The sequence below is a fragment of the Balaenoptera musculus genome, chromosome 6, assembly GCF_009873245.2.
Source record: "Balaenoptera musculus isolate JJ_BM4_2016_0621 chromosome 6, mBalMus1.pri.v3, whole genome shotgun sequence".
Lineage (NCBI taxonomy): Eukaryota > Metazoa > Chordata > Mammalia > Artiodactyla > Balaenopteridae > Balaenoptera > Balaenoptera musculus.
The window spans coordinates 105927241-105945195 of NC_045790.1; the positions used below are offsets into that span (position 1 = coordinate 105927241).

General features: G+C 53.8%; 2 protein-coding genes across 3 annotated transcripts; one reads left to right on the forward strand and one right to left on the reverse strand.

Moving 5' to 3' along the window:
* The first annotated feature begins 320 nt into the window (after nt 1-320).
* On the forward strand, nt 321-4861 carry WDR38 (WD repeat domain 38). The gene is given in 10 exon segments (XM_036856349.1): nt 321-389; nt 1273-1383; nt 2740-2866; nt 2981-3055; nt 3058-3077; nt 3430-3510; nt 3718-3849; nt 3979-4128; nt 4550-4597; nt 4690-4861. Coding segments are annotated over 10 exon segments (888 nt in total). The 3' UTR covers nt 4765-4861.
* Nucleotides 4862-5050: 189 nt separating this feature from the next.
* On the reverse strand, nt 5051-13535 carry RPL35 (ribosomal protein L35). Of its 2 annotated transcripts, none has more exons than XM_036855177.1 (4): nt 13029-13535; nt 9017-9153; nt 7770-7851; nt 5051-5244 (listed from the first exon to the last, which is right to left on the reverse strand). In XM_036855177.1, the coding sequence occupies exons 1-4, from the start codon at nt 13518-13520 to the stop codon at nt 5095-5097; spliced, it is 861 nt and encodes a 286-aa protein (XP_036711072.1). In that variant the 5' UTR covers nt 13521-13535; the 3' UTR covers nt 5051-5094. The 2 variants fall into 2 exon arrangements, with proteins under 2 accessions (XP_036711072.1, XP_036711073.1); XM_036855178.1 differs by lacking the exon at nt 13029-13535 and adding an exon at nt 9626-9720.
* Nucleotides 13536-17955: the final 4420 nt, after the last annotated feature.

Here is a 17955-nt window from a genome sequence, read left to right on the forward strand (position 1 = left end):
CCACATTCCGCCCCGCGGCCAGAGATGCCCAAGGTCCGACTGGGAGCCGTCGACTGGCAGGGAAGTTCCTTCTTGGAGCCATCCGCGGTCCAGCCTGCTGCTGCCCCACCTCCCCCGGGCTGACAACAGTCTCTCCCAAGGCTCTCTCCTCTCATGGTTCCCCAGAGACCCCACAGCGGCTGCGCGCCCCGTCCCGATTGCCATGGAGACCGCTTATACACAGTTTCCCCCTTCCCCTCCACTTTGTCCTAAGTAAGGCCGGCAGGCCCGACCAGCGCCCGCCTAGGAGGGAGCCCGCCGGGGCGGGCGGCCGCGGGCCCATGAACAGCAGGGACCCAGGGACGCTGGCCGTGGAGAGAGTGAAATTCTTCGGCCGGCACCGCGGGGAGGTGAGGCCCTGTAGATCTCTGCCCAGATCTTAGGCTTCTTGGCTTTAGAGTGGTTCCTGGTTCTGTGTAGTGAGAGCCCGAGTGTTCTCTGGGCTCCAGTTGCAGAATGGGCTCTAGAATTCTAAGCACTGGTTCCAGAGGGGGCTCAAACTCCCGGCTGATTCCGGTGCTCTTTGGACTCTGGCTTAAGAGGGAACTCAGGGCTTAGAGTAGATTTTGCACTAGTTCTGGGCTTCAGCTCTAGAATGGGCTCTTGGCTTCTAGAGAAGGCTCCAGCCTCTGGCTTCAATGAGGACTCGCTCTGAGCTTCAGGTTCTGGTTTTGTTTTTTTTTTTTTTTAATTTTTGGCTGTGTTGGGTCTTCGTTGTTGCCCACGGGTTTTCTTTAGTTGCGTCAGCGGGTGCTACTCTTTGTTGCGATGTGGGGGCTTCTCATTGTAGCAGCTTCTCTTGTTGTGGAGCACGGGCTCTAGGCACGCAGACTTCAGTAGCTGTGGCACACGGGCTCAGTAGTTATGGCTCGCAGGCTCTAGAGTGCAGCCTCAGTAGTTGTGGCACACGGTCTTAGCTGCTTTGCAGCATGTGGGATCTTCCCAGACCAGGGCTTGAACCCGTGTGCCCTGCATTGGCAGGTGGATTCTTAACCACTGCGCCACCAGGGAAGCCCCAGGCTCTGGTCTTTACAGGACAGCAGAGAGGGCTCCAAGCCCTTGGCTCTCCTGCAGGGTGGTTCCTGAGTTCTAGTTGTTGAGAGAGGCCTGAAGTCCAAGCTCCAACCCCAGGCTCCTGGGGCAGTATTTACGGCTGGCCCAGGAGTCTGGGGTTAGGGATGAGCAGAAAGGTGTTTCTTGCCCCAGGATAGGACTTTTGTGCTCTCCTTGCAGGTCAACTCTTCTGCCTTCTCTCCCAATGGCCAGAAGCTGCTCACAGCCGCCGAGGACGGCTGTGTATATGGATGGGACACCCAGAGTGGGCGGCTGCTGTGGAGACACAGGTGGGGCTCTTCACCCCAGACGGGGAGACTGAGGCCCATGGTCCTGTTGTGGCGTTCTACAGTACCTACCACAATGACCTCTGACATCTGAGCTGAGCATCCATGCAAGACAGCCCGGGCAGGGCAGGGCAGGGGCAGGAGGGCAAGGAGACAGGACCTGGTCCCTGGGGTCCTGAGCCTCTGACTCTGACAGACCTGGACTCAAATCCTACCACTTAAAAAAAAAAAATCTTGGGCTTCCCTGGTGGCGCAGTGGTTGGGAATCTGCCTGCCAATGCAGGGGACACGGGTTCGAGCCCTGGTCTGGGAAGATCCCACATGCCGCGGAGCAACTGGGCCCGTGAGCCACAATTACTGAGCCTGCGTGTCTGGAGCCTGTGCTCCGCAACAAGAGAGGCCGCGATAGTGAGAGGCCCGCGCACCGCGATGAAGAGTGGCCCCCGCTTGCCGCAACTATAGAAAGCCCTCGCACAGAAACGAAGACTCAACACAGTCATAAATAAATAAATAAATAAAAGAACATGAATTTCTAAAAAAAAAAAAAAAATCTTTAAAAATCTACATAATACCCTATTAACCATTTTAAAGTGTACAGTTCAGTAAAGTACATTCACATTGTTGTGCACCTAGCTTCCAGAACTCTCTTCATATCTTGCAAAACTGAAACTCTATACGCATTAAACTCCCCATTCCTCCCTTTTCCCAGCCCCTGACAACCACTGTCCTGCCTTCTGTCTCCAATTTGACTAAGTACAATACCTGGTATAAGTGGAATCATACACTATTTCTTTTGGTGACTGATTTCACTTAGCATAGTGTCCTTAAGGTTTATCTGTGTTTACCCACTTTTTTGACTGTGATTGCACTCAAGTCATGTCACCTTCTCTGCACCTCTTATTTCCTCTTCAGAATGGGGATAATAGTTGCTACCCTATAGGATGAGATAATGCAAGCAAAGTGCCTGGCACCCAGTAAGAACTCAGTAGACATAACTTATAATTATTAAGAAGACAAGAAAAAACAAATCTGGTAATTATAGGGCAGACTGATTCATGTTGTAATAGGGAAAGTCCAGGGGCTGGGGAGCTCAAAGAGGGTAATGAACCTACGCTGAGCTGTCAAGGCGTTTCTGGGACGTGCTTGCATTTGAATTGGGTATTGATCTTCCAAATAGGCAAACTGAGTTGGGCATATCAGACCAAGGCATGGAAGCCCAGGAATTTTCCAGGTGGCTGGAGGGTGAGGGTTAGAAGGAAGTGAGGAGAGGGGCGGTAGGCAACGAGACTGAAGAAACTAGCAGGGGTTAGACTGCAAGGGCCAGAGGTGGAGCGCAGTGCCCCGTTCCTTGACCACGGCCGCCCACCCAGGCCCTGTGAGGTTCTGCCGCTTCTCCCCCCATGGCTGCCTCTTTGCCAGCACCTCCTGTGACTGCACCATCCGCCTGTGGGATGTAGCAGAAGCCAAGTGTCTGCAGGTCCTACAGGGTGAGTGGGCTGGGTGGGACTGGGAGCCAAGCAGCCAGGCCTGGGTTCCCTTTAGGACCCTGCTGTGTCCTGTGCCACCTCGCCCCTGCCTCGCCGCCTGGCCGGTGCCTGCAGGTCACCAGCGGAGTGTGGAGACCATCAGCTTCAGCCCTGACGCAAAGCAACTGGCATCAGGCGGCTGGGACAAGAGGTGATGCTCTGGGAGGTGCAGGTAGGTGGAGGGGCAGCCAGTGAGGCCTGGGATCCAGGGATGCACACCAACCACAGCGGCCACACCTTCCAACGGGGAAAGGTTGTTCCATCTTTCCCACACCTGGCATCCCATCCCCTTGCATCTGGCTGCAGCTACCTCCCCAGGTCCCCTCCCCCCACCCTCGTGCCTCAAGACCTCCGCCATGAGGTTCCCCCTGCCTGTACTGCCCTCCTCTCCTGCCAAGGCCCGGGAAGCCTCCCATAACCCCTATGCTGCATCACACTACCCAGGCAGCCCCCCAAGGAGGGCCTGGGTCTGACCCACCTGAGGCAGAGAACCTGGCACGCAGCCTCTGGGCTCTTTCCTCCAGTCAGGCCAGGTGCTGCGCCACTTGGTGGGACACGGAGACTCTGTCCCAAGCAGTGACTTCACACCCAGCTCAGACTGCTCGGTGAGCCACACCTCTGCCCGGGGCCCCACCTCAGTGGCCTAACAGTGGTTAGAATTCTACACCTTGACAGTGACTTAGCTCTTCTGAGCCTGTCCCCTCCTCTGTAAGATAGGGATTCAACAGGGCTTGGTGAGATGGTGCCTGCTTTCTGGGAGCCTAGCCAGTCGGGGAACCGGGAGGCGCCGTGCTCATGGCAGCTGTCTGCAGGCCACTGGCTCTTGGGATTCCACCATCCGCATGTGGGACGTTCGGGCAGGGACCCCAGTGATCTTCCACCAGGAGCTGGAGGGCCACAGTGGCAACGTCAGCTGCCTGTGCTACTCAGCATCTGGCCTACTGGTGGGCTGGGCTGCCTGGGTTCCAGGGCGGCCCCTTGTTGACTACAACTCTTTTTGAGGGTCACAGGCCATTTTGAGGGCAGAGTACGCAGGCCCCAAACCTCTATGCTTAGAGCTGTCTTCTGTCCAGGCGTCCGGCTCCTGGGATAAGACTATCCACACCTGGAAGCCCTCAACCGGAAGCCTGCTTGTCCAGCTCAAGGGCCACATCACCTGGGTGAAGAGCAGAGCTTTCTCCCCTGATGGGCTGCAGCTGGCCAGCACTGGCTACTCCTACATGGTAACCCCACCCCATCAGGCCTTCCTTCCTGCGAACTCCTACCCCACATCCTCCCTACCGGAGCCCTCAGCACCCCATGTCCAGAAATGTCCACATCCCTATCTGCCCTAAATAGGAGGCTACCAAGGGCAGGACACAGGTGCCAACCACTTCCTTACCAAATGCCTGGCACTAAGGTCTGCACTGGCCCAAATGTTAGTGGCACTGACATTTCTATGACTCAGCTTCGGGGGAAAGGAAAGTATTGCACTGAATTTCTGCATCAGATATTACGTAGCCCTTGTTAAACACACTTCACAGACAACAAAACCCAGATCAAGAAGTTAACATGTTGGCTAAGACTCACCCCAAGGTGATTTTGTCAAAGACACCAGACTTGCCTATGAGACTTCCCTACCCTCCAGCTTGTTTTGATTTCCAGCTCAAAGTCTGGGACTGCAATACAGGAAAGTGCATTGAGACCCTGAAAGTAAGGTCTGTGGCTATAGCAAACAAGGGTGCAGAGGAAGGCCTGCTAGGGGAGGCCCGCACCCCCAGAGCCCCATACCATGCTTTTGGCAGGGAGTCCTGGATGTGGCCCACGCCTGTGTCTTTACCCCAGATGGGAAACTCTTGGTGTCTGGAGCTGCTGCTTAGGCAAAATGCCAAGTTCACTGCAAATCACCCAGAGCTGCTCAAACAGAACATCACTACCTATGGCTCTCAAGACCTTCCACCCCTGCTTCTCCCTGCCCAGGGGGCACAGGACCAAAGTAACTATAAGAGAGTGCCCAATAGGCCCCTGTGGCCAGGGCTGCCATGGCCCCCCGCCAGGGCCGCCAACAGCAGCAGGCCAGCCTGCTGGGATCCATCGGACACCCGGTAGCCATAACCAGGGCCACACCAGCCCACCTCTCCAGCACTTAGTCGAAACCCCTATAAATACAAAGCAACACCAGCCAGTTTGTTTTATTGACACCTGGATGCTCAGGCCTTGACCGCGTACTTCCGGAGCGGGTACAGCCGCTCCTTCCGCTGCTGCTTCTTGGTCTTCAGGTTCTCTTCGTGTTTGTTGAGCCGGCGGCGCATGGCACGCGTTTTCTTGGGCCGCAGATCCAGGGGCTTGTACTTCTTGCCCTGGGTGAGGGGGAGCAGGGGGAACATGAGGACCAGGGTTTGGGAGCTACTGCGGTAGCTGAGGAAGCTACAGAGTCGGAACTGAGATGCTGGGACGTGCCTGGGGAGATGCGAGTGTGAGGAGCTGTATGACACCCAGCCCAGGAGGGGACTGGAGACTGAAGTGTTGCCAGGCCATACTTTGCTTCCTAGCTCTTTAATTCCCCCAAGTTCAAGGTTGGGAAGGACTGTCCTCATTTTCTTTAAGTATATTGATTTGCTGGGCTAAGAAGTAATTTTGCCCAAATCTCAGCAAAGCTGTAGTGGAACTTGGGGCGCACACCCAAGTCAACCCACTCCCTACTTGGTGCTCTTTCCACCAGATTCCCAGACGTGGAATCAAGGTCACACCCCAACCCAGCAAGGGATGTTTGGTACCCACCAAGTCCTGGGGGCATTTCCTGTTATCTTGGCTTAAATTATGTGTGTGTGTATGGGAGGGTGAGATGTGCAGCTTAAGCTGGTGCTCGATTTATCTGAAGGACCTGCCAGGTACCTGTGGTGACATTCCCACCGAACACATGCATCTCAGAGGGAAGATCTGGCTTGGCCAAGACCATCCTGCTATGAGGGGCAAAGCCCCCCTTCCTGACTTGGCTCCTGCTCTCAGACCTTTATCAGCGCATTGTCTCTCCATCTCTGCTCCCACTCGTTCCCGCCCCACTTCCTCCTCAGTGAGCCAGTCTAGGCTAAGGCAGCTCTCATGGTCCCCTTTGTTCTGCAAAGGTCCCCTGGGGCCTCTTCAGTTTGAGGCCCTGTGCTGGGTGCTGGCTTAGCTACAAATGAGACCTGCTCCCTGCTCAAGGAGCTCCCAGCGCAGCGGAAAACAGAAAACACGTGGTGCATCAGTGTGGAGGAGGAAAGAGATTAAGGAAGGTTTCACCTAAATGACTGACAACAGCCTTGAAAGCAACAGGCACGTCAACTGAAAGAGAAACCAGAGTGGGCACAAAAGCCCTGAAGAGTGACAGCTCAGGCTGGGAGCTGCCAACAGCCTGGAGGGGTAGGCACATGGCAGGCGTATGTGAGCTAAGCGGGGTTCAGGTCATGAACAGCCTCAGTGCAGAGAACTGCAGGGAAAAAGCTAAGCAGGAGATGAGGGCAAGCTCTGAGTGGGGGGGGGTGGGGGGGGGGTGGACCTGGAAGCATGAATGTCTGTCCACCCACATCCCTCATAACAGTTGGTACAGGTCAGGGCTTCATCTGTTTCCAATTTACCAAGCACCTTAGAGCTCTGCTGTCCAAGAGAGTGGCCACTAGCCACACACACTGTTTACATCCTTCAGTCACTGTGGCCACATAAGCGCTTAATAGGCACGCATGGCCAGAGGTTACTGTATCGAACATCAACGTCTCTCATACAGAGACCTTACCTCTATCTCCAGGAGTCCCGCCTGGCTGTTTGGGGGAGTGTACTCACTGGATGGTCATGAAGGCAATTTTTCCAGGCCACAACTCTACATGTCCCCTCAGAGCCTGATGAAAGCTCCAGACCCAATTCTCAGAAATACGTTCCCCCACACAAATGCACACACGTCCAGGGATGGCAGCAACCTTCCCCCCACATGCCAGTGTTCTCTGGGCAGCTAGCCCCGGCACACCGTGATGACTTTTTTGATGTGTCAAACCCTCCAGTCATTCAAACACTAATTTGGGTATTGATATGAAGCCATCTTGCAGATGCTATCAAAGTCCCTAATCAGTCAGCTTTAATTAAGAGATTATCCAGAGTAATCTGGGTGGGCCTGATCCAATCAGTTGAAAGGCCTTAAAGGCAGGGCTGTGGCTTTCCCCAAGAAATCCACCTGAGGGCAGCAGCTTCAACCAAACCTTGAGCTCCAGCTTGCTCACGGATCCTTTCTTCCCGACAAGTGTGCCCCCCACCATCAAACAAGCCATTTCCTTGTAATAAACCAAATGTGTGCATACACAGTATATAGACTCTCCTACTGGTTCCATTTCACAGCTTGAACCCTGACAACACTAGTTTTAGGCACAAGACCAAAAAATGACTGTAAAAATTCTAGGCTGAGTGAGGGGCAGGAACCTGTGGAAAATCTCCAGGAAGCACTCAATCCACCCTTACCAAGACATGGTTTGGAACCTAGGCCCAATCCATTTACTGTAGGTGGCGCTGGGCAACTTAACCTCTCTAAGCACTGAGGTCCTCATTTGAAAAATGAGGATACCAGATGCTTGGCAGTGAATGACAGTGCTAGCAAGACCATTAAAACATTTAAACAAGACTGCCCAAACTCAGCTGGTGAGGTTTTATTCAAAACCCATCTCCAGCCAGACTCCCACATCTTTGATTTCTTGACAACTGCAGCCCCAAGGAAACGCAGTCTGCATGCCATATGCTAGTAAGAAGGCGAACACATCCACAAGCTGAGAAGTCTCTAGAAAGCCCAGTCCCAAGCACCCCAGCAGGAGAAGCTCGCCATACTGCCCCTCTAGCCAAGCACCACCCTCCCTTAGCCACTAACCTTATAGAATTTCCTGAGGTTCTCTTTCTGAGTCTGGTTAATGACGGTGAGTACACGGGCGATGGATTTGCGAACAACTCGGCTACAAAACAGAGACATCAATAAAGATGGGGAAGACACACAGCACTCCCCAAGCTATCTATTTCAGGGCCTGACCCAGATGTCATAGGGCAGGGGCATTCCCCATCAGCTCACCCACATTCACCCAGGAGGTACCTAACCCAGTCCAGGAGGAAGGTGTACTGGAGGGAAGAGAGACAATAGATGAGTATCCCAGGAGTGGGGACACGGAACGGCTGGCACATCCAGTGCTTTCGAAGAGTTGTTAAGTATTCACTGAGAAGGCTTAATGAGGACAGGTGAAGGGCAGATCAGGAAAGATCTTCCATCCCAGGCCACATATCCTGAGGGCTATGAAGATGACCTAACCAATGCCGATCTGAATGAGCTGACTGGAGGCAATCATGCCACAAGCTGGGCAACCAAGTTAAGCTTAGGGAGTCCCAGGAAGGGCCACTGGGGAGGGGACAAGGCTGAAGACAGGAACAGGCTGGGGATAAGTGAATTTGCAGTCATGTTGAATATGAGAGCTGCTTAGTAAATGACTGGTAAACACGGTCTTGAGGATTCAGCATGCACCACCACAGGAAAATTATTGGGTGCCCATTTTATAAAAGAGGAAAGAAAAACCTGGGTGGTGGGCCAATCTACCCACCAAGTAGGATGTGGCAGAAGCGGAATTTATGCCCAGGTTGACTAACTCCAAATCCATGTTCCTTTCACAAATCTTGATTCTTGCTCCACCCACGTACATCAGTAAGTTACACTACAACTCAAGTAAGGGGTGCAAGGGATCCCTCAACCAAGTGAGGGAGGATGAGGAAAAAAATCCAAGTGCTGGTGGGAGGTAGGAGAAAGGGATCAATGAGACATTCGAAGGTACCATTAAAATGAGTCTTCACGGACACCCAGCTTTCTCCAGCCAGAGAAGCTGAAGGAGGTTACTCCAGGCAAAAGGACCACAGATCAAAGGCAGGTAAAGGCAGCAGGTAACCACACACCTGGGCGTGAGCAAGGGGAGCCTAGAGAGGCTGGCTAGGAAGGGCACGACATTCCGACCCACGGATGCATGGAATGGGCACTTAAACGGACACCTCCTTAAGCCAACTTCGAAAATCCACAAATGTTCCTGACGCATATGTATCTCCCACGCCCAGAGGGCCGTAGTCTGGCCTCCCGTCACTTACATCTTGGAGAGTTTGGAAGCCGCGCCGCCTGTTACTTTAGCCACGCGTAGCTGGGACAGCTCCACTTTCAGGTCCTCCAGCTGTTTCAGCAGCTCCTCCTTCTTCTTGCCGCGAAGGTCTCGAGCCTTAATCTTGGCCTGAGCGAAATAAAGGGTCTGGGTCAAACACCCGGCGGGGCGGTCTCCCCCTCGGCCACTTACCGAGCCTTCCACCGGCCATCGTTCCCTCCACCTGCGTCGTAATCAGCCCCTGGAGGGCGCGCGCCTCGCCCCGGGCCAGGAGCGCGCTGGAGGCCCAGCACTACAGTGCCTTGGGCAGGGCAACCCAGACCGCAGCAGGCGCGCCCTCGCCCAGGCCTGCTGCGAGGCTGGGCCACTATCCCCATTCCGCAGAGTGAAAGACGGAGGCCCCGGCAGCGCGCGCGCACCTCTCCTGGTCTAGGCCTGCGTGGGGAGAAAGCGAGAGGCCGGCTGGGGCGGCGCTAGGCCATTCCGCAGGGCCTCCCACAGGCCGGGCTGGTAGATGGGCTCGCAGGATTCGCCACGCGCCCCCCACCCCAGCCCCTGAGCCCCACAGCGCGCGGATGGCGCCCGATTTCCCTACACTCACCATAACTGTATAGTGAGCCTCCGCCGCCTTCTCGGAGGGAAAGAGGAAGGGGCGGGGCTGACCTCCACAACTACAACCGGGTGGCGGTGGGCGTGGTCAATAACGCTAGCGGGGGAGCCCTGGCTCCGCCCCTGTCGCCCCACCCCCACGCGAGGAAAGCTGTGGTCCGGCCCGCCGAGCCCAGCCCCGAGGAGCCAGAGACCCGCCCAGCAGTGCCCGCGTCTTCTTCCCGCGCGCTGGAGAATACTTGGGTTCGGTGTATTGCCCAGAGCAGCGCTGTGGGGAAATCGAGGCCTGGGGTGGCGGCAATTTACTGGACTAGTAAGGACTCGGATTCATCCATTCATTTATTCGTTCATTCATTCATTCGGTAAACCTTTGCAGGTCGCCCACTCTGTGCTACTCCGAGCTGGGCGCCGGTGTTCCGGGGGTACCGGGCATGAAGGTTGAGGGTTTTCAAAGATGAATTAACATGGCCTCTGCCTTGGAGGAATTTAAAGTGCAAGGTGGGCGGGGAAGGGCGGGGTCAGACAACTATAATCCAACTGCATAAAAATTCTAGTGGAGACAGCATGCGTTAGGGGAAAGAGCATTCATGGCCTTTTCTTAGTGAACCTGACCCGGTTTCAAATTCTTATCCTGTTGCCTGGTGCTAGCTGACTCTCTGCAAATCCCTTCCCCTCCCTGAGTCTTAGTTTTCTCACCTGTGATATGAGGTATTTATAAGGATCAGGAATATAACATGTAAAACTCTTAGCACAAGACCTGATGCAGGACTTCCCTGGTGGTCCAGTGGTTAAGACTCTGAAGTTCCAATGCACGGGGCACAGGTTCCATCCCTGGTCGGGGAACTAAGATCCCACATGCCGTGGGGCACGGCCAACAAAACAAAACACCTGATGCATAACAAGCGCTCAAAATATCATCACCATCAATATTCCCAGTTGAATGAACACTTGAGGTGGCCTGAAAGTTAAAGGGGGGATTTCACAAGGGAAAGTGCTCAGGCTTTCTGACTGGACAGTTGCATTGTTGCCCCAACCAGCAAGCATGAATCTGTGCTCTAGTGTCACTCCATTGCCCTTAACAAACGCACACCCACACGTTAGAGCTCTAGTTAAAGCCAGGTTGGCCCCTTGCTGCTGTCAGGTGTCTCCTCCAGGAAGCCTTCTCCCATCCCCTTATGGGTTTCCGTTAATGGATCGTAGCCTTGGACTAAATTGGGACACAGACCCCCCCTTGTGTGCGAAGCTTTCTGGGCAATCCTCTCTTTAGACCCAAACATACTGAATTAAAATGAAATTTATGTGTCTATCTCCACAGCCAGCCTGGAAGTTCCCCAGGGGTCAGAACCATGGCTGACACCTTGTTTGGTTTTTCTCATCTCCAGGCCCAGCATATGGATGCTTGTTGGATGAACTGAAATAATGAGCTTTGCCCAAGATCACAGGGAGGCATGCTTCCAGGAGGTGGAGGGAGGTGGGGAAGAGAGAGCAGAGGACATTCTTGGCATGGATTAGTCTTAAATGGAAGTTGAATGGTGCACAGGGACTTGACGGTCATATTTTCCAAATGCTTATAGTTCTATTAAAGATAACGATTGTGTACATCTTTTCTGAACTTGAAGTCACCTATGACTACCCTGTTTCTCTTACATGCCACATCCAACCCACTCCCAAATTCTGCAGCCTCTTTCTTCAAAATACCCAACCTCTTCCCAGGTTACTGGCACCTGCCTGGACTGAGCTGCCATGGCCTGTCACCTGGACCACCGATGTCACTTCTTAAATCACCTACTTTGGCTCAGGCTCCCATGTGTTCTCAATACACATTTGAGGGACACTTTTCAAGTCAGATCATGTCACTGCTCTGCCCAGAATTTCCAGGGCTGTCCTGAGTTAAGACCACATCCTTTCCTCAGCCTACAAAGTTCTACAGCATCCGCCCCTCCCCCCCACCTCCCTTACATCTCATTTCTTCTCACTCTTCTGCTCCAGTATGGCCTTGCTGTTTCTAGAATACACCAAGCCTGCCCTGTCTTTGAGCCTTTGCTTGGCTCCCTCCTTCACTTCCTGCAGGTCCTTGATCAGCGTCACCTCCTTGGGGACACTTCTCTTGACCACTTTATCTGAGGTACTCTCAGAAACTGCATATTGTTTTTTTTTTCTCCTCAGAACCCAGTCATCCCTGACATAGTGTGAATTTTTAATTCTGCTCCCTTGACTGGAATGGAGATCCACGGTCATAAACACTGACACTATTTCATTCACCAGTTTATTTGGGGGCTATTTCCTTACTTGTAAAATGGGCATTTTGGTTTAAAATTCCTTCTGATCAGGATGTTCTGGGGATATGAATTTCTGTTGTCTTGTGGCCTCCCTAGGTCACACAGATTTCTTCCAAGGTATGGAGCTGATAGGCAGGTCTTCCAGGACCCCTGATACTTTTATTTAGCACCTGTTTCCCACTGTAGGAGTCTATCTTTAGCACCCAAGATTAGGTAGCATCCTAGTCTGACAATATTTTTTTGATCTGTAGACACAGTTCAATGGGAAGTATTCGAAGCAATGAAAACGAGTCTCATTAACTTCTACCGGTCTTTACTAAAAGGAAAACTATTGTATGAAAACAAAGACCCAATGTAGTCTCAGGCTAAGTCTCATTGACAGAACCCCTCAAGCAACAGCCCAGGCACCTAATCTTGGCACTACAATGTTGTCCTTGGCTCTGCCCTATCTCTCCCCATCTCAGACTCTGGGGGTTCGCTTCCTACCAGGATATTCCTCTCCAGCCAGGCAAGATATCTCAGCCCCCCAGGACCTCGCCCTTCCTGCCAGGATGGTGGCCACAGGGTCATCCCCCTATCCCCGCCCCCTACACACCCGGTCAAGGTGACTGCTACACACGCGGGGCCGCCGCCCTCTCAAACCCAAATGTCTTCATTGTCTTGTCAGCACCCTGGATACACTTTAAACGTCTTTAAAGTCTCCCAGCCCATTAACAATACGGTCACTACAACAATAAGGCAGACGCAACCTCCTCTGAGCTCAGTGTGGTGGCGTCCAAAGCTCCTAAAATCCGAAACTTAGGTTCTCCCACTCCACGTCACTCCCCGGGGCATAAGAACTACTACTCATCCCTCAGGCCTCAGCTCGAAGGTTTCTTCTCTAAGAAGCCTGCCCGGCACTCAACAGGCCGAGCCGGGCGCCTTCTCCTGGGGGCCCCGTGCCCCCTCAGTCTGGGCAGAGATGACACCCGGAGTCGGCGAGTGTGCCCGCTCCGGCGCCTTCCAGGGCCAGGGGCTCCTCGGGTGCAGGATCGAAGCCGAAGTGCGCAGCTATGGCGTCCACGTGCTGGGCCCGCGCGGCATTGGGCGCAGGCTCCTCAGACGGGAAGACTTCACCTCTATGAAGACAGGCGTCCCCCCGAAGCTCCACGGGCCTCCTTCCCGGCGCTTCCCAATGCGCCCCGCCCCTCCCTCCCTCCCACCGGTACTTCCGGTTCCGGCGTGGGCCGGAAGTGGGCGGGCGGCGGCGGCTGCGCGCGGAGGAGGTGGAGGAGGTGCCGGGCGGCAGCTTCCCGCCCCCGAGCCGGAGCCGGTTCCGAGCGGAGTGGAGTGGAGGTCTTCCCCGGAGCGTAACTGCCTGAGCGGGCGCCGAGCCCCCGCCATGGCCCGGAACACGCTGTCCTCGCGCTTCCGTCGGGTGGACATCGACGAATTTGACGAGAACAAATTCGTGGACGAACAGGAGGAGGCGGCGGCGGCGGCGGCCGAGCCAGGCCCGGATCCTAACGAGGTGGACGGGCTCCTGCGGCAATATCCTTCTCCCGCGCGGCGGCCCGGACTCCCCTTTGGCCCGGCCTTCCCACTTCCCTCATCCCCGGCTCCGGCCATTCAGGCCGACCTCCCCACTCCTCTCAGCCCCGGAGCCCTCAGGTCAGTCTCCCGACTCCCTTCCGATCTGGCTTTCCTCGGGCCACACATCCCCACTTCCCTCTGACCCGGCCTTCCCACTCTCCTTGTCCCCGGCCCGAGCCCTCGGAGCCTCCCTCAGCAGCGCGGCCCCACGCGGCCCCCGGATCCTGGTGGACCGGCCTGCTCGGCGGCCCCAAGAGCGTGCCGGGGGGGCCTCCGGCTCGTAGGCCCCTCACTCTTGCACGAGACCTCTCCTCTTTCTTCCCCATTGCCTCCCCACCCCCTCAGGCTGGCCCTTCCTTGGGCGCCCGATCACTCCATCCCTCCTATGCGGGAAACGGGGCCATACTCGGGCATGATCGGCGGGAGGCGCCGAGGTGAGCCACCGCTGAGTAATTGAGCGGCCAGGGCGGCTCCCAGGCACAGTCCTCTCGGGCCGGATTGCAGCACCACCTGAAAATAGGTGGGTGGATGGCTGCGGAGAAGAAAGGCCCCACGGGGGGAGCCAAGACTGCAACCTTAGTCCAGCCCTGAGGTTTGAGATCGCACCTCCCACCCCAGAATCATTCTGACCCTGCGGCTTAATGCCAGTCTTCCTCACCTGTTCTTAGTTTCTTATGACCATTCATTGGGCTTTGGACCTCGATGGTCTCAGCCACGTTCAACAAGTGAGTTTTGACACCCCCCCCGCCCCCCGCCATAGGCTTCTTGTGCAGGAAGCAGTGGAAAAAACTAGTCGTTTAGAGCTAAGAAAAACCAGGCAGCATAAAGTGAGATGTAAAAGTAGAGCCCCATGACTGGAAATGACTGTTCTGTGGTCACAGAAAACAAGCATTTAGAAAACAAGATTAAAAATAGAGTTGGCTGTCACAGCCTGCTTGGTCCCTTAGCCGTTTGAGCACAGGAAACTGACTTATTCTCACAGGAAGGATTTTTCTTTATTCAAATGGTGTTACAGGAAGTGCCTACCCCTCCCCCGCACTGGCCAGGGCAGGGTTGGAGGCTCATGCTGTACTGTATATAAATCAGGTTCTGGGTGTTTAATCAGTTGACTCAGCTTGGGAAGTCGAGCCCATAGACTGCCTTTGGGAGGAGTCCTGCAGTGTTCCTCCAATGTGCCTTTGAAACAAAAACCTCCAGACTTTCTTTGTTTGAACAGAAATGTGTTTTCAAAGGTGGTGATTCAAACTTGTATTTCCTGCCCCATCAGGATCACCCTGCTTACCCCATTGGTGAAATGGGGCCATGAGAAGGGCCTCCATGAGGGAAGGTTGATTCTGCAGTCTGGTGCAGAACCTGGCTCATGGGCAGGCATTGCTAAAAGGACTCCAGCGTCAGGCCTGTGGCCCAGACCATCCACAGAAGGAGAGGGCAAGGTCCAGTTATCTGCTGTCTTGGTCTTGGCGCTGCAGAGACTTGTTGAAGGTCATCTCTTGGTACGCTCCTCACATGATAGGTTCCTTGAGGCTGCTTGGAGACCTAGGCTTAGCACATCAGGGGATGGTAGTTTCTCCACTAATGGCAGTGTCAGAAACCTTGTTACCATGGAGAGTGTACCTCTTGGGATTGGGGAAAGGGAGGTTAGCAAATGAGAACTGAAATCCTGGCAAATGTGGGGCCCAGGAAGGAAGGAGGAAGGAGCTAATATTTGCTGAGTCCCTACCATGTGCCATGTCTTGGATTTATGTTAGATTATTAAACTATAGAAAGGGCTTCTAGGAGTCTTAGGACAGAGGCGAGGGGAGTAGGGATAGGGGTTGGTTGATTGGAGTGAGGGGATGTAGGGAGTGGGCCTGTCCTAGTACTGTATAGGGAAGCGAGTCATGGTGGGAGATCACACACATGAAATAGAGCGTGGGCTGTGCATCCACACAGACCCAACTCAGTCTTCTATAGCTGTGTGACTTTGAATAGGTCACTTACACTCTCTGAACCTCAGTATCCTCCTGTGTTAAAAGGAGGAGAACCAAGCTGGGCTTATAGGTTCCATGAGAGCATCACTGGACAGCATCCCAGAAGGCTTTAGCACAGCGCCGGACACACAGTACGTGTCCTGGACATGCACCTTGGGCCTGTGGGTGGAGTGGCAGCAGGGGATTGTAGAAAGAGCTTGGCTTTGGAGTCAGGCATCCTTGGGTTTGAAGGCCAGCTGGACAGCTTAGCTTTGTGACCTTGAACACGTCATTTTCCTTCTCTGAGCCTCAGATTCATTGCCTTTAAAATCAGAATAATGATTCTTGTCACAAAGAACTGTTAGCAGTAATGAGATGACATGTGAAAACACCTGGGCACAGGATCTGAGACCTTGTAGGGATTTTAAAGAATTGGCTCCTTTTCTTCCTTGCTGAGGCACCTTCTGGTCCTCTGGAGGGGGATCTGTCCAGAGCAGTAGTTTTGAATGATTTTGCAGTCTCCTCCCCCTGAGGAAATTTGTCGATGTTTGGAGATACTTTGTCACAACTTGGGGGGTGGGAGGGAGTGCTACTGGAATCTAGTGCATAGAGGCCAGAGATGCTGCTAAATATGGTACCATGCATGCACAGGACAGACCCCACGTCAGTCATCTGGACTAAAATGTCAGTAGTGCTGTGGTTGAGAAACCCTGATCTAGAGGAGACCAGGGTCTGGGCACGGTTCCTTGGCCTCCACAGCCTGTTCTCTGGAAGGGCCTAAAACCAGCTGAGACAGAGGCCAGCTTGATAAATGGTATGCCCCTCCCTACTCCTCAGTTCTCCCCAGCTGGTGAAGGCCCCCTGCCTATCAACACCTATAGCGAATGCTTGGTAGAGGGGTGCTGCAGAGAGATTAAAGCAGTGACTCTTTTTGCCCCTGTGGACTAGTTATCCTACCCTTACCCATTCATCTTCTGAAATATTTTGTTTCCCAACCATGCTGGTTAGTGAAGAGCGCCCGCCTTCGTTTCCTCTGAAGACTCTGGGACTCTGCTTATTGCTCTGGCATGTCAAATTCGAAAAGAGTTCTGAGGTAGAAGCTATCAGTGGCTGATATCAGACTGGCCCTAACCAGGCTGGGAAAAAGGAATTCCAAAGCTGACAGATACAGCAGTGTGGGAGAGTGGGCTGCCTCTCAAATTGGAAGGTGGATCAGAGCCCAGCAGGGTGCTAGGGAGCTCCACAGGGGTGGCTCCCTGGGTGTGTGGGCCCAGCTCAGTCAAGATGGAGGCCACACTAGGGAAGACCGGGAACTCGGCTTTGCTTGGGAGGTTCTGGCTGTTCACACGTGGGTATCGCTGCATGAACAGGAGTAGAGACCCGATTGGGCGGAAGCCATTTCTGGTTCTATTTTTGAAGCTTTTTGGCTGAAGCCAATGTTTCAGATGAGGAAATGAAAGTCAACTGATGTAATTCAGTTTAAAATAGGTGTCACCTTTGGGGACCTAACCCAGATTGTAATTTTCTTTTGAGCACTGGCTATTCAGAGCTCAGCAAAGATTGTGTCAGGACTCCAACTAAGGTGTGGGGAGCAAGGAGGGGAGGATTGATTCATTTTGTTGGCAAAAGGTTCTTTTAGATTGTTAAATTTCCCCCAGTTGGGACCTCACTGACTTGGGTAGGTCTTGGAAGATAAAAGTTTTAGCACATCTTAATTTCTTTAATAGTTTAACTGATAGAAAACATTGGATTAAGAGTTAGGAGACCTCCATTTGTGCCTTTGTTCTTCCCTTTTGAGAATGAGAAGATGAAAATGATAACCTTACTCGGTGGTCGTGAGGGTCCAGTAGGGCAGATATGGTGCGAAGTAAGTGCAAACCAGCTCAGTCAGATTTTGCTGCAAGTTACCCTGCGCGGGCAGTTGCTTTGCTACTACCTTCCCGGGCGGGAGCGAGTCCGTGTCCAAACTTGCCTTGAAGGGGAAGGTTTCGGGGGCCGGCAGAAGGAGGGGTTTGCAGGGTTGGCAGAGATGCCCCACCCACCCTCCGTGTGGCTCAGGAGAGCTACAGGCTACCCTCTGAACTGGCTGTGCCCACCGGGAGGCCACAGTGGGAGGCGGGTGGATGTGGATGAGATGCCATTTGACTCTACTCTCTTGAGCTCTTTTTGCAATGAGTTCGTTAATAAAAGCATGAACATGCTAGAGCCTAGCCATCCTTAACTGGTGCTGATGCACAGGGGACATGCTTCGGGCGTTTCATGCAGCCTTGCGGAACTCTCCCATCAACACCAAGAATCAAGCTGTGAAGGTAAAGGGGGTTGAACTGCAGCTCTGCTGGGTGGGTGTTGGGACCAGGGCTGTGATTGTCCAGTGCGAGCTCCCTGGGACTCTGGACAGCATCTATTTCATCTCTGCATCGGTGAGTATCTACCAAGGAAGTGAGTTGGCACCGGGCAGTGTTTCCACGGAAGCCTCCTGGCTCTCCTAACACCCAAAGCTGTCAGTGTTCATAGTAAACGCT